Genomic DNA, 13,459 nt, shown 5'->3' with positions numbered 1-13,459 from the left:
CTTATGGGGTCTGTATCAGACATGTTGTTTTATATCCTGACAGGTCTGATGCATATTGGGAATTTTCTCAGGATTTCTAGAAATATTCTATGCATTGGATAGAGTAGTACCTCATGTTAAGACCTGAGAAGAATACTTTTCTTGTTTGAATGTTTTGATTTTGTTTGTTTTTTTACCATAAATAAAATCATACAGTGAGGTAGCAAGTCAGTAAATAAGCATGCAACCAAAGTGTATGTGATGTGTGGGGAAAAAGGCACTCTCTCCTTCACCTTCATTTTAGATATTTGCTATATGATAGGTCCAAACTTGTTTGCTATTTGTTTTCTGCTTTGTTTTGTTTTGTACTTAAATGTACCCGTGGATGAAGCTTTTATCTTCCAATTTAGCATTGGGCTAGAGTTCCCCAGTATAATATTTTTCTGGGGTACCTTAGGCAGTGAAAATGTCTATTGTATACTTTAATATAAAGTTGTTAAAGTACTCTATGCCTATTTAATAATCTTGAGTGGTTGATGATTGCACTTTGAATAGGAAAGTGATTTTTCTCTTCACCCTTTATGAATATAGTTGTGAGTGATTTTTATTATTGAGAAAGTCATAATCTTTCATGTGTTGGAGTGGAAAATGGTTAAAAGTCCATGTTAAGTCTTGGGTAGTGAAGTCGAATGTATTTCTATCATAAATTCTCAATGAAAAGCTTTATTTGTAATAGATATCTGTATTACAGGTTATTTTCAAATCATATTTAGAATATTTTTTATTATACAGTAATTTCTTTTTCTGCTTAATCTTCTTAAAATACTTGTTTACTTAATTTGTTTTATCAATTTTTTGCAGTGTTTGAACGTCACTCAGTTGTTAAAATACTATGGTCATGGTGCCAATTCTCCAATCTCACCTGATTTATTTACATATCTTTGCCCTGCTTTATTATATCAAATCGACAGCAGGCTTTGTATTGAACATTTTGACAAGCTTTTAGTTGAAGATTTAAATAAGGATAAAAATCAGGTTCCTGAAGATAAGGCAAATATAGGGGCATCAGGTAAGAAAGATTTAAGTTTTTTTTTTTCCTCAGAATAGTCTCTGTACTATTTTAAAAATGTAATTGAATTAGAAAGTAATTCCAAATTACTGTCTTCCTTTTGGTGACTTAGTATGTTTTAGTCAGGATTAGATATGAGTGTTTAAAAAGGATTGGGGGAAGACAAGAGGAACAATACAGTGTACTCGTCTTTTCTGGGATTATGGAGGAAGGTTTTGCTATGGATAGAGAACTAGATTAAAAAGGAAACATAGTTTTGTGATAAATGGATTCTTCTTGGTGGGCAAATGTAAATAATGGGGCTGCCAATTAAAGTCATTTGGTATTATAATCACTTAACTCTTTAGCAGAGTTGAGGGCCTCTGGTGAAAAGCTAAGATTAAGTTTATAAGGAAGTAAAAAGGGAAGCCACTGTGGTTAAACTCTGTGAATGTCAGAAATGCCAATGATTGGCAGATGAATTCATTATGGGCAATTTTATAGAGAGCTTCAACAAAAGTAAAAACAAAACTATTTTCAAAATTCTCTCTAGGCTTTTTTTAAACCATATCAGGTTGGCTAGATAGCTCCACCTTGATGTTCACAGCTATCTCCCACTTAATATTTCCAAAACTTCTACTCCACAAAAAGTTTGTACCTCTTACTGAGTCTCAAATGCCATAACAATTCATTTTTTTTAAATAAAATCTGAAAATCTTTGACCTTTTTCTCTTATGGTTTTGTTTTTCCTTTTTTCCCTTGCATAATCAGTTGTCAAGTCCAGTTGAGTCTTCTCTTAAATACCTTCTAACTCTATCCACTCCATCATAACTTGGTTCTTGATTGAATTGTTGAAATAACTTCATAACCTTCCCTTTCTAAAATGCAAATGAGATTCTCCAACAGAGTTTTTTCTTTTTAGTGACAGCTAACATACCTTAATTAACAGGTATTGCAGGCATTCTTCTAAACTCAATGACTTTTACTTCTCAAAACAGTTATATAAGGTGGAGAATGTTCTCCTAATAACTTTCCCAAAATCTCAGAACTAGTCAGTGATAGTGCTAGGATTCAAGCTGAGGGAGTTTAGCCATTTTGCTGTCCATGTGCTAAGTGTTTCACGTGCTTCCTCCCCCCCCCACTAAATTTTAACAGTATTCTATTGAATTATTTTTGTTTTTGTTTAAAGATTTACTTATTTATTTTAGAGAGAGAGTACGCAAGCGAGTGGAGGGGCAAAGGGAGAGGGAGAGAGAGAATCCTCAAGCAGGCTCCCCACTGAGTGCAGAGCCAGACTCAGGCCTAGATCCCCTGAGATCATGACCAGAGCCGAAATCAAGAGTTGAACCCTTAACCAATTGAGCCACCCAGGCGCCCCACTGTGTTGAATTAATATGAGGGAGCTATTATATGATTCTTATTCTTACAGACATGGAAACTGTGGTATAGATAAATGATAGAGCCCACCAGGCCTAAGGTTTGTCATAAATCCTCTGGGCAGTCAATTACTATGCTATTATCTTCCAAATTTAGTTAATTTGGATATCACCTTTATAATTTTGCCATGTATCTTTATACTATTTAATATTTTTCATTAGATCTCTAGTGTTTTTCATTATATCTTTTATATTGTAAGCAGTAATGTCTATGAGAATGTGGATTTGTTGTGATGTGCTAGTTATATTTTTTTCTCCTATATTTTAGGAAACTGCATTATGTTACATTGTTCAAATTTTGGAGTCCTTTACTTGGCTGGTCAGGCTTTCTAGGATATGATCCCTGCCTACCTACTTCTCTATCCTTATCCGCCACCATTCCTTTCTTTCCTCTCAGCCCTAACCATAACAAACTCCTGATGATAGATATTCTGTTTTTCCCTCATTTATCTCTGCCTTTTCACATTCTGAACCTTTCTATTTGAGTGACTACTATGATTTCTCAAAGATTCAGCTCAAGGCTTAGACCCTCTGGGATAACTTACTAACCATCCTAGGTTTAATTAAGTTCTGTTCCTGACACCCTCTGAATATCTCCATCCCAGTACAGAGCTTGGGGGATTTTCATAATTGGATTTGTTATCTGTTTTTTGTTGGACTTCAGTTGCTTAAAGGGCCTTTTGAACAAAAAGAAAGCATTCAGATATTGATTGAATGAATAAATTACTTAATATTAATCTGTAAGCTTTCAGTTATAACCCAGGAAAGACCCTTGTTGAAAATGAGTCTTTAAAGATCATTTTATGAATGCATTTGACCTTTGAACAACACAGATTTGAGCTTAATGTGTACACTTGTATGCAGATATTTTTCAATAAATATACTGGAAAGTTACTTGAAGGTTCGCAACAATTTGAAAAAACACACAGATGAACCGTGAAGCCTAGAAATACTGAAGAAATTAAGAAAAAGGTATTATTGTAAGAATACAGTATATAACACATATACAAAATATGTGTTGTTTATTTATGTTAACAGTAAGGCTTCCAGTCAACAGTAGGCTATTAATAATTAAATTTGGGGGGAGTTAAAAGTTGTAGTTGGATTTTTGGCTGCACGTGCAGGGGCAGGGGTTTGTCCCCTAACCCCACGTTGTTCAAGGGTCAATTGTATATCAGGCAGCTTAGTATACTTTGATAATATAGTCTTAGAATGAGATTCATGAACTTCATCATGTGCAAAATCACAGTGAGGGCAGTTCTGGTTGAAATGCCCAAGATGGAGTGGCACTGTTGCGTAGTAATGAAAGTAACTAAATAGATATGTGTGAATATGGGCCAAAAATGGGATTCTGACAAGATAAAAGATTGGAAGGGCAGAATTTAAAAATACTTCATAGCATAGGAATAAGATAGACATGTTTAAGAATATCACAGCCCAATATACATATAAGAGTTTTATTTGGGATAGAGATATTCTTTTTTTTTTTTTTTTAAAGATTTTATTTTTATTTATTTGAGAGAGAGAGAGAATGAGAGACAGAGAGCATGAGAGGGAGGAGGGTCAGAGGGAGAAGCAGACTCCCTGCTGAGCAGGGAGCCCGATGCGGGACTCGATCCCGGGACTCCAGGATCATGACCTGAGCCGAAGGCAGTCGCTTAACCAACTGAGCCACCCAGGCGCCCCTGGGATAGAGATATTCTTTATTAAAGCTTCAAAGAATACAAGTGAAAGGAAATGCTCTCAATACATAACAAAGTCAGTCTCATAGGTACCTATCTACTGGTTAATTTCTTTGCAATAGGAAAATAACTTTAGAATAGATAAATTTTAATAGTCTATATTTATTGGAACCATACCATGTACTCTTCTAAATACTTTTACAAGGATATTTAATTTGTTAAACCCATGAGGTGGACACTTTTATTTACTTCTATTTGCTGAGGAAAGGAGGCTTTGAAAAGTTAAGGAACTTGTCCAAGGTCACATAGATGCCAGTTAGCAGAGCTATGATATGAACTAGAGTATTCTCCATCTAAAGCTTGAAATTGTAACCTGTATGCCCCTCTTCATTCCTGCTAAAAAGGTTCTTAAGTCTGCTTTGCTAGCATAAGTGACTGGGAGATACAGAGAGTTATATATAGTTATATTTGGTAGTGCTTTGACAGGTAATGCAGACTTAGGCAGCAAAGTGGTAGACGTGTTAGTATAAGTAAGTATTGCTATAAGTATAGATTAGTAAAACAAAACAAAACCCCCAAGAATAGTCTTGTTAGGAAGTACCTATTCAGTCAGGTAAGATCAGTAAAAACGGAGAAAGTGAGTCCACATAGTAGCTTTGAATTCTGGTCTTTGGACAGATAAAATATGTTCCCTTTGCTGGCTTCATGTTCAGTGATCTTTGTAGATGAGTAAACGTCTTAAGAGCCACAGTCTCTAAGGTGCTTATAAATTCTCACTGAGGCAGTAGAAAAGGGGAAGTTAGGTCTGAGATTATTTGGCTTAAATTAAAAATAAAACACATTTGTTGTTTACATGGAAAAACTGATAGGATTGTCACATCTAGAGTTAAAACTAGTAGCCTATTTTTAATTTTAAGGCTTCTAAGAAATTCTAGTCGTTTTTACATCAACTGTGGATTATGTCAAAGTTTTCTGTGTTTTAATATTGACATAATCTATGTATTTTAACAGAGCTGTTGACAGATGCTTGACAATCATAATATTGAAAATTAGTTTATTCCATCTGAAAAGCCTTAGAGGAAATTATACTTATTTTGGAAACAAATATATAACTAGTAGTGAATATTGATGAGTTGTTTGCCGGTGGTTATTAGCACTGTCAGGAATGAAGCTTGAATTAACTATATCTTGATAGATGTTAAAATTAGCAGAATGTCCTGCTAGTAATTATTTTTAATGACTGCTGCACCATTAAGAAAGGTTAACTTGTTCCATATAAATCTCCCATAGTGACACAGCCACTATCATTACTGTTCAAAGACTGCTGTAAACCAAGTATGCCATATACTGTGTATGGTAGAAATCGTTTGTTTCACAAGATTGGGTCATTTAGCCATAGAGTTGACCCTAGCTTAATTACCAAGGGGTGGGTGCGGTTGTGAATAGGCCGCTAAGCATTTTCTGCCAATTAAAATGCTGAAACAGTGTAGAAAACTGCCATCTTGCACATGCTTTGAACCGAGTTAATTAGAAAGTTTCCACAGATGAGTGCTTCTTTTAAAAGAATGCATATTCTCCCTAGATAATGAGAAATGGAGTTGATGAATAACAAGCTTGAAGACCTTTAACGTTTTAAGTGACCTAATTTGCAGAAAATAAGTGAAACTTGTTTCAGACATTTAACGTTTTTTATTGTATATGGTATCTTGGGTATAAATAAAGGAAACATTTGTTAGTTGCGTTTAATAGTTTGCATATTGTTTTGCATAAGTTTTAGAAAAGATGCCTATTATTGTTTGTTGTTTTGGGACTTTTTTTTTTGGTTTGCTTTATACTAAACAAGTTGTGATTTAAAAGCACAATAATTTGGTTAGAAATTAGAAAAATTTTATTACCTGAATTGCTTGTTTTCTACAACTAGGAAATTATGGTAGAGTTTATGTAAGTGTAAATATAAGTGTTATTAATTCTATAAATAAGTGTTTTTATTTTTTTAAAGATTTTATTTATGGGGCGCCCAGGTGGCTCAGTCGGTTAAGCATCTGCCTTCGGCCCAGGTCATGATCCCAGGGTCCTGGGATCGAGCCCCACATCGGGCTCCCTGCTCAGCAGAGAGCCTGCTTCTCCCTCTCCCTCTGCCTGCCGCTCTGCCTACTTGTGCTCTCTTTCTGTCAAATAAATAAATAAAATCTTTAAAAAAAAATAAAGATTTTATTTATTTGGAATAGAGCACGAGTCAGGGGACAGAGGGAGAGGGAGAAGCAGGCTCCCCACGGAGCAGGGAGCCAGACGCAGGGCTCCATCCCAGAACCCTGAGATCACAACCTGAGCCGAAGGCAGACACTTAACTGACTGAGCCACCCAGGCACCCCTAAAAATAAGTGTTTAAATAACACGGGAAAATATTTCAAGTACAATAAAATCAATGTTTCTTCTCATAGGTCAAAAGGATTGTAATTGTCCTTGAAGAAGATTTACAAGTTGTGAGGAGAATGACTCTTACTTAAAATTTCAGTGCTGGAAAGCTAAAATTACTTTTAAAAAATTAACAGTAAATCAGTATAAGAAAACATGTATTTATAATAACATACACTTGTGAGAGATAGTAGGGCTGTTTTGCTAATGAAGTTGTTGTGATGGAAAACCTATAAAAATACCTGGAAATCTATAGAAAATACCTGGAAATTTTCTAATTTATCTGAAATGGAAAATACAGCTCTTTATCCCTTATTTCTTAGCATTGGCAAAAATAAGTGATAATTTATGTTAGATGGACATAAATACTTTAACCTTACTCTCATATATTTTCAGTTGACACTGAAATAAATACAAGTATATTCTGATGATTTTATGTAGTCTTCTTATAGATCCTCCTTTCTGTGAAGCCACCTCTAAGAGTTAAATACATAAGTGATAATAAATAAATCACTTGGCTGAGAATTCTCTGAAAATACTATAATTTAATGGAGAAAATAGTGGATTAAGAGAGGACTTTGGGTTTAGTTTTTACTTTGCCATTTTAGTTTAGCTAGCTATTTTTTTATGGTAAAATATAAATTACCTAAGATTTGCCATTTTAACCCCTGAAATGTACAAATCAGTGGCACTTATTACATTAACAATCTTGTGCCACTATCAAACTATTTTTTTTAAAGATTTTGTTTTTAGGTAATCTCTGCACCCATTACGGGGCTTGAACAACTCCAAGATCAAGACTTGCATGCTCCACTGACTGAGCCAGCCAGGCATCCCCAAACTATCTACTACAAAAATTTTTTATCACCCCAAATAGAAACTGTATAACCATTAAGCAACACATCTTCATTTCCTTTTCCTCCTAGCCCTTGGTAACTTCTCATCTTTTTTGTTTCTAAATTTGACTCTTCTATTCTAGATAGTTCTTGTAAGTGGAATCATACAATATTTGTCTTTTTGTGTCTGGTTTATTTCACTCAGCATAGTTTTCAAGGCTCATCTATATTGTAGCATCTATTAGAACTATTCCTTTTTATGGCTGAATAATATTCCATTGCATGCATATACCACAGTTTGTTAATCCATTCATCCATTGATGGACATTTGGTTGTTTCCACCTTTTGGCTATTTTGAATAATGCTGTAATGAACACAGGCATACAAGTATCTGAGTCTCTGCTTTCAATTCTTTTGGAATATATACCTAGGAGTGGAATTCCTGTCATAAAGTGATTCCTTTTAGCTTTTTGAGGAATAACCAAACCATTTTACAGTGGCTGCACCATTTCACTTTTCCATCAGCAATGTACTAGGGTTTCAGATTCTCTGCATCTTTGCCAACTTGTGTGTGTGTGTGTGTGTTTACTAGCCATTCTAGTAGGTGTAAATTTGTATTCTTTAACATTTAACATTTCTCTGCCTCAGTATGCAAATCTGTAAAGTAGAAGGATATTGATCTACATTAGAATTTTCCAAATCATATTTTGTAGGATCCTGGTTCATTGAGATGTACTAATAGGTTCCTTGATCAAGTGAGTTAGAAATATGCCGCATACTCTGTTCCCCTCGCAGAGATTCACAGTGCTTATTAAGCTGTTAAAGGCTCTCAGGGAATTTGTTTAGCCAAGAATTACCAAGTCTTTCTGATCATTAAATTCTCCCCTCACTCCCCTTGGAACACCACCTGAGAATTAGATGAAGACAGTTTGAGGAACGCCAGTGTATATTATTAAAGTCCTTTAGATCTATAAAGTATGACACTGCAAGTTTAAGTAGCTCCTGGTCAGCAAGTAATTGAAAAAATTATCTTTCTAAACGGGCAGAATAATTGACATCTTTGAAATTGTTTTTTATAATTTCCAACTCTGTCAATCAAGGCAAGGCATATATGGAGGGATAATTAAACTATATTATAATAGCCCCACTTGTGCCCTCTGTTTTATGTACAAAATATGTTCCTGGAAGTTATAGGATCCTTTTTAGTCCTATACTTTATTTTTTTAAATCAATTAAAAGATCTTTTGAAGGTAGCAAGCATACTAAACGTATCTCCTCTAGTTGGAAAAATGAGAAAACTCTGATTTTAAAAAAGTTATATAAGGTGTTCATAGTTATAGAAATTATTTAGTTTTGGGGCGCCGGGGTGGCTCAGTTGGTTAAGCGACTGCCTTCGGTTCAGGTCATGATCCTGGAGTCCCGGGATCGAGTCCCACATCGGGCTCCCTGCTCGGCAGGGAGTCTGCTTCTCCCTCTGACCCTCCTCCCTCTCATGCTCTCTGTATCTCATTCTCTCTCTCTCAAATAAATAAATAAAATCTTAAAAAAAATTAATTTTAATCTAAGAGCATAGTCTTTTTCTGATTCTTGGCTTTTATTGTTGGTCGGTAATCAATTTATTGACAATCATTTGACTCTGTGACCAGAAAACCAAAAGCATTTGTATTAATTATTTTTTTAAAGTGTGTGTTTATATGCATGCATGTATATATATGTATCAACTCCTTTCGGAGGGGCCGCTGTCCAAGCTCAGTATAATACCATTTTACTGAATGATTCCAAGTGGCATCATTCACATTTTATTCTAAGTAAACGGCATTCCTGCAAAGATACATTGAGGATGGCACCCTGGTGGGCAGTTCTCTGATGGTGGATAGATTTATGTAAGGCTTTCTCCTTTGTGGGATTATGTTTTCTTGTATTTTCTGATTTTCAGGTGTCAAATATCACAAATGCCAAAGATTTTCTAATCATAAAGCGGGCTTCTGTCTTTCAAGCATTTCACAGATTTACTTTCCCAAATGGATGAGAAAGAAATAATTTCAGAGCTGATACATAAGAAATTATACCTGGGAGTGTGTAATATGTGACATGTACTCATTTGTGCACACATGAACTCATACACCCTTTCGCACTCAGACCCTCCCTCAACTATTTATGTAAGCACTTGGGGAATTTAATGTGTCAGTCAGTGATTGGTCTTAAGTTAAAATATATTTAGCTCACCTGTCATATTGGCAAATCAACGTTTCACGAATTCAGTTTTCTTTGGTTTGTCATTTGGCAACTTGGTTTTAGCTAATTAACCAAAAGCCATTTGAGACTCTAAGTCATCTCAGAATAGTGCAAAATGTTTATGGTTTCATATGATTTCTTGGACTTTTCATCACATTCAGAATACCTTTAGCCAGAAGTTAATATGAAAATTTTAGAAAGGAAATATTTGCTTAGAATAATGTTCATTTTCAGATATAATTTTTGTGATTAGGGAATAGAATCACATTTTCTCTCAGCTCTTAATGATTAGATTTTTAGAAATACGCTTATAAGAATATATGTTGGTTTAATAGGGTCTTACTCTAATCTCAAATTTTAAAATAATGCTTCTAATGCTAATTTATTAAATTATTTTGTATAAGTTAATCTTAAATATCTACTGTATCAAATTAATGGTATTCTCTTTATATAAGGTTTAGAAATTTAATTTCTATTGTGGCTATCTTAAAAGGCAAATCCAGAAAGAAAGGAATATATATTTCCTAGTGTAGAACATAACCCTAGAAAAAAGAAAAGATCAGGTTAAATAAGATTTACCCAACTAGATTTTGGTAAATGTGGATTCTAATTTAGTATCTTAATCTGGTTATAATCTGGTCTATATTGTCTTAGATGTGGGGACATAGGGATAAAATAAGAAATACTTTTATTGGATAATTTTGGTGACTAATTCCAGTGCATTTTTGAACAAAATAATTCTGACTAATAAAAATTTCTAGTAATTATGAAAAGTCACAAAATTTGTTTATATAGTGTGTCTTGGGTTTCATCTGTAGTTTTGGCAATCCCCATCCACATATATTAGTATGTACAGAATATCTTGGAATATGAATTACTGGGTTTTCTAAGTAGTTTTTAGTGCTGTTTTTCTTTAAGTTCTTAATTGAAGTTGCATTTAGATTGATTGTTTTGAGAAAAAGTGCTTCTAAATTGAATTATTGCCAAAGTAAGGAAAACTATATTTCGGAAGGGAGAGTTGTATATTAATATGAGACATTTTACCTTTAGGTTAATGTATTTATTACCAGCCTCAATTTGTCCCATTTAGTTATTACAAGTATCTTTTGTCCACTTTTTTCCCCATTACTTTGATTGGAGCTACAGAGCTGTGGTAGTTTGGCAAACCTTTGTTGGTTTAGTTGAACCATAACTTTATTGGCTCCCTGAATTTTTGTATACCAATGGCCACTTTACTCCAACCTATTTCCTCAGGCTCTCCCACTGATTTTTATTGTTCCTGCCTGTGTTTAGGGGACAAGGAGATAAACTAACTTGGTCATCATTATTAAGTCAACTTTTAAACCTTATTTGACTTTCTATTTTTCTTTTTAGAATAGGGTTTTTTGATCTTAGTTCCATTTTGCCTTATAATCCCAACCATAGTTGGGGGAATCCTCATCTTACCCTTTGGTTTCACTAACAAGGATGTTGACTTCATAATGAATCTTTTTCCTTTCCCCCTTCCTTCCTCCCAAATCTTTGCAAGTATTAAAGCCACTGAATCCAAATTCTGATTGTGTGTTTCCACCTTCTTTTGGCCTTTTAGATTACCCATTTTTGTATTAGAAATTATATGTTAGATTTAGAATAAACCATAGAGCTTACATTAGTAGTAGATGACCTATTGTTTTAATCCTGCGAGCTAATTTAGCTTAGAATTAGTTTATGGTGTTAATGTTATTGGAAACTGTGACTAAAATGTCCAGTGAATAAACACAATTGTATTGATAAAGCTCAGCATTTAGTGGGTCAATTAAAGTTTCATTTCCTTACCTATCCTTACTTCTCTTTGTCTTTGACAATTTTTTTACCTAGTTGAAATGCATTTTACTTTGTTCTCTTACTGTAACACTTAACATAAAATCTCTCAGCAGATTTATAGTCCTGTTGGGTTTGATGAGAAAAACATTTTAGATTAAAAACTTTACAAAATTATCATTCTTTAGTAAACTTTTCTATAGGTAAAAATTAAGCAGAATTTTTAAACTTAAAACATTTCTATTTCATTTAACCCATTAATAGAAAGTAATCTTACTTTTTTTTGAGAGAGAGAGAGCATGTGTCTGTGTGTGTGAGCGGGGGATGGGGGGAGGGCAGAGGGAGAGAGAGAATCTTAAGCAGGCTCCACATCCAGCATAGGACCCGACACGGAGTTGATCTCACCACCCTGAGATCATGACCTGAGCCAAAATCAAGAGTCTGAACTTAACCTACTGAGCCACCCAGGCACCCCTAAAGTAATCTCACTTTAGTGAAAATGCCCCACGCCCTGAACCACTCACATTATTTCTGGTGTCTAATCTGCTTATAGAGAGCTTAAAGAAATGTGCATAGAATTCCCCCTTTTCCATCACACTTGTGTTTTTCACAAGTCATATTGTGAAAACATTTCTCTTGTGTTCTGATTCAGTTAAAATTATATAGCGAAGGGGCACCTGGGTGGTTCAGTCGGTTGAGCGTCTGCCTTCGGCTCCATGTCCCAGCATCCTGGGATCGAGCCCCACATTGGGGTCCCTGCTCCGTGGGAAGCCAGCTTCTCCCTCTCCCACTCTCCCTGCTTGTGACCCCTCTCTTGCTGTGTCTCTCTCTGTCAAATAGATAGATAAAATCTTTAAAAAAAAAATGTAGTGAAATTTTTAAAAAGTAGAAAATGATACAGAAACCCAAATTGGAGGAAAGGGAGTTTGGAGCTGATTATGGAGTAAAGATGATATCAAGGGGATTGGACTGAATTATCCTTTGTGAAAATAAGAAATGAACTACAAAAAAGCTAACTAATAAGCCTTTTTTGTATCTGTTCTGAATATGTTTCCATTTTGGACTGATATGTTAAGCTTCTTAAACTTCCTATTAGAAAGATTTACAAAGATAACACCAGATACTTGGCTTCTTCTAATGATCACAGCAGGGTTTTATAATTATATTCTCTAAATAAATAGTTTTATTGCTCTGGCTTTACCTTTATACCTTGGTAAAATTTTATTTATGGTCTAGATATTAAGAATGAATCACAGCCTGAAGTCATTTTAAGTCCCTTTTTCTAATAAGGTGGGCTACTGAAAGTACTATTTATGACTGTATAACGAAGGTCTGAATTTCTTGATTCTTTTAAGTATTCAGGTTGGTTATGTGGTTATTTGTCTTGTTTTGTTTTTAAATACAGCAGTGCCAAAATGTAAAACTTCTTAAAAAGCATAGTCCAGGGTAAGATAATCTATCTTCCATGACTCATTTATCTTATGTTGATTGTTTTTTAGAGCTGTTTGGTTTATATTGTCATATTAATGTTGACTATTAATTTCTTTCCTACAGCATGGATTTGTGGTATCATTTCTATCACTGTCATTAGCCTGCTTTCCTTGCTAGGCGTGATCTTGGTTCCCATCATTAACCAAGGATGCTTCAAATTTCTTCTTACATTCCTTGTTGCACTAGCTGTAGGAACAATGAGTGGAGATGCCCTTCTTCATCTACTGCCCCATGTAAGAAACTTTTTAATCTTTAAAAAAAAAATATTTAAGCTAAAAGGTCCTTCATTAGCAAGCTGTGTAGCACGCTAATCTAGTATTTGTTTTATTTGCTTATAGGATGAAGTATTTTTCCCATTTGCATAGTTTTAATAGCAATATATTTTTTAAGATTTTATTTATTTATTTGACAGAGAGAAACACAGCGAGAGAGGGAGCACAAGCAGGGGGAGTGGGAGAGGGAGAAGCAGGCTTCCCACGGAGCAGGGAGCCCGATGCGGGGCTTGATCCCAGGACCCCGGGATCATGACCTGAGCCG

The 13,459-nt window shown here is 34.7% G+C and overlaps 1 protein-coding gene across 3 annotated transcripts in view; it reads left to right on the top strand.

Moving 5' to 3' along the window:
* The window catches only part of SLC39A10 (solute carrier family 39 member 10), a 129,022-nt gene that overhangs the window by 93,895 nt on the left and 21,668 nt on the right, over positions 1-13,459 (top strand). For all 3 annotated transcript variants that reach the window (XM_081813953.1, XM_081813952.1, XM_081813954.1), the window contains 2 exons: positions 841-1,048; positions 12,986-13,155. In XM_081813953.1, the coding sequence (XP_081670079.1) occupies positions 841-1,048; positions 12,986-13,155 (378 nt within the window). The remainder of the gene's footprint in view (positions 1-840; positions 1,049-12,985; positions 13,156-13,459) is intronic.

The sequence above is a fragment of the Leptonychotes weddellii genome, chromosome 3 (genome assembly GCF_054177405.1).
Source record: "Leptonychotes weddellii isolate Sample4059 chromosome 3, ASM5417740v2, whole genome shotgun sequence".
Taxonomy (NCBI): Eukaryota; Metazoa; Chordata; class Mammalia; order Carnivora; family Phocidae; genus Leptonychotes; species Leptonychotes weddellii.
This window is presented reverse-complemented; position numbering and strand designations above follow the sequence as displayed.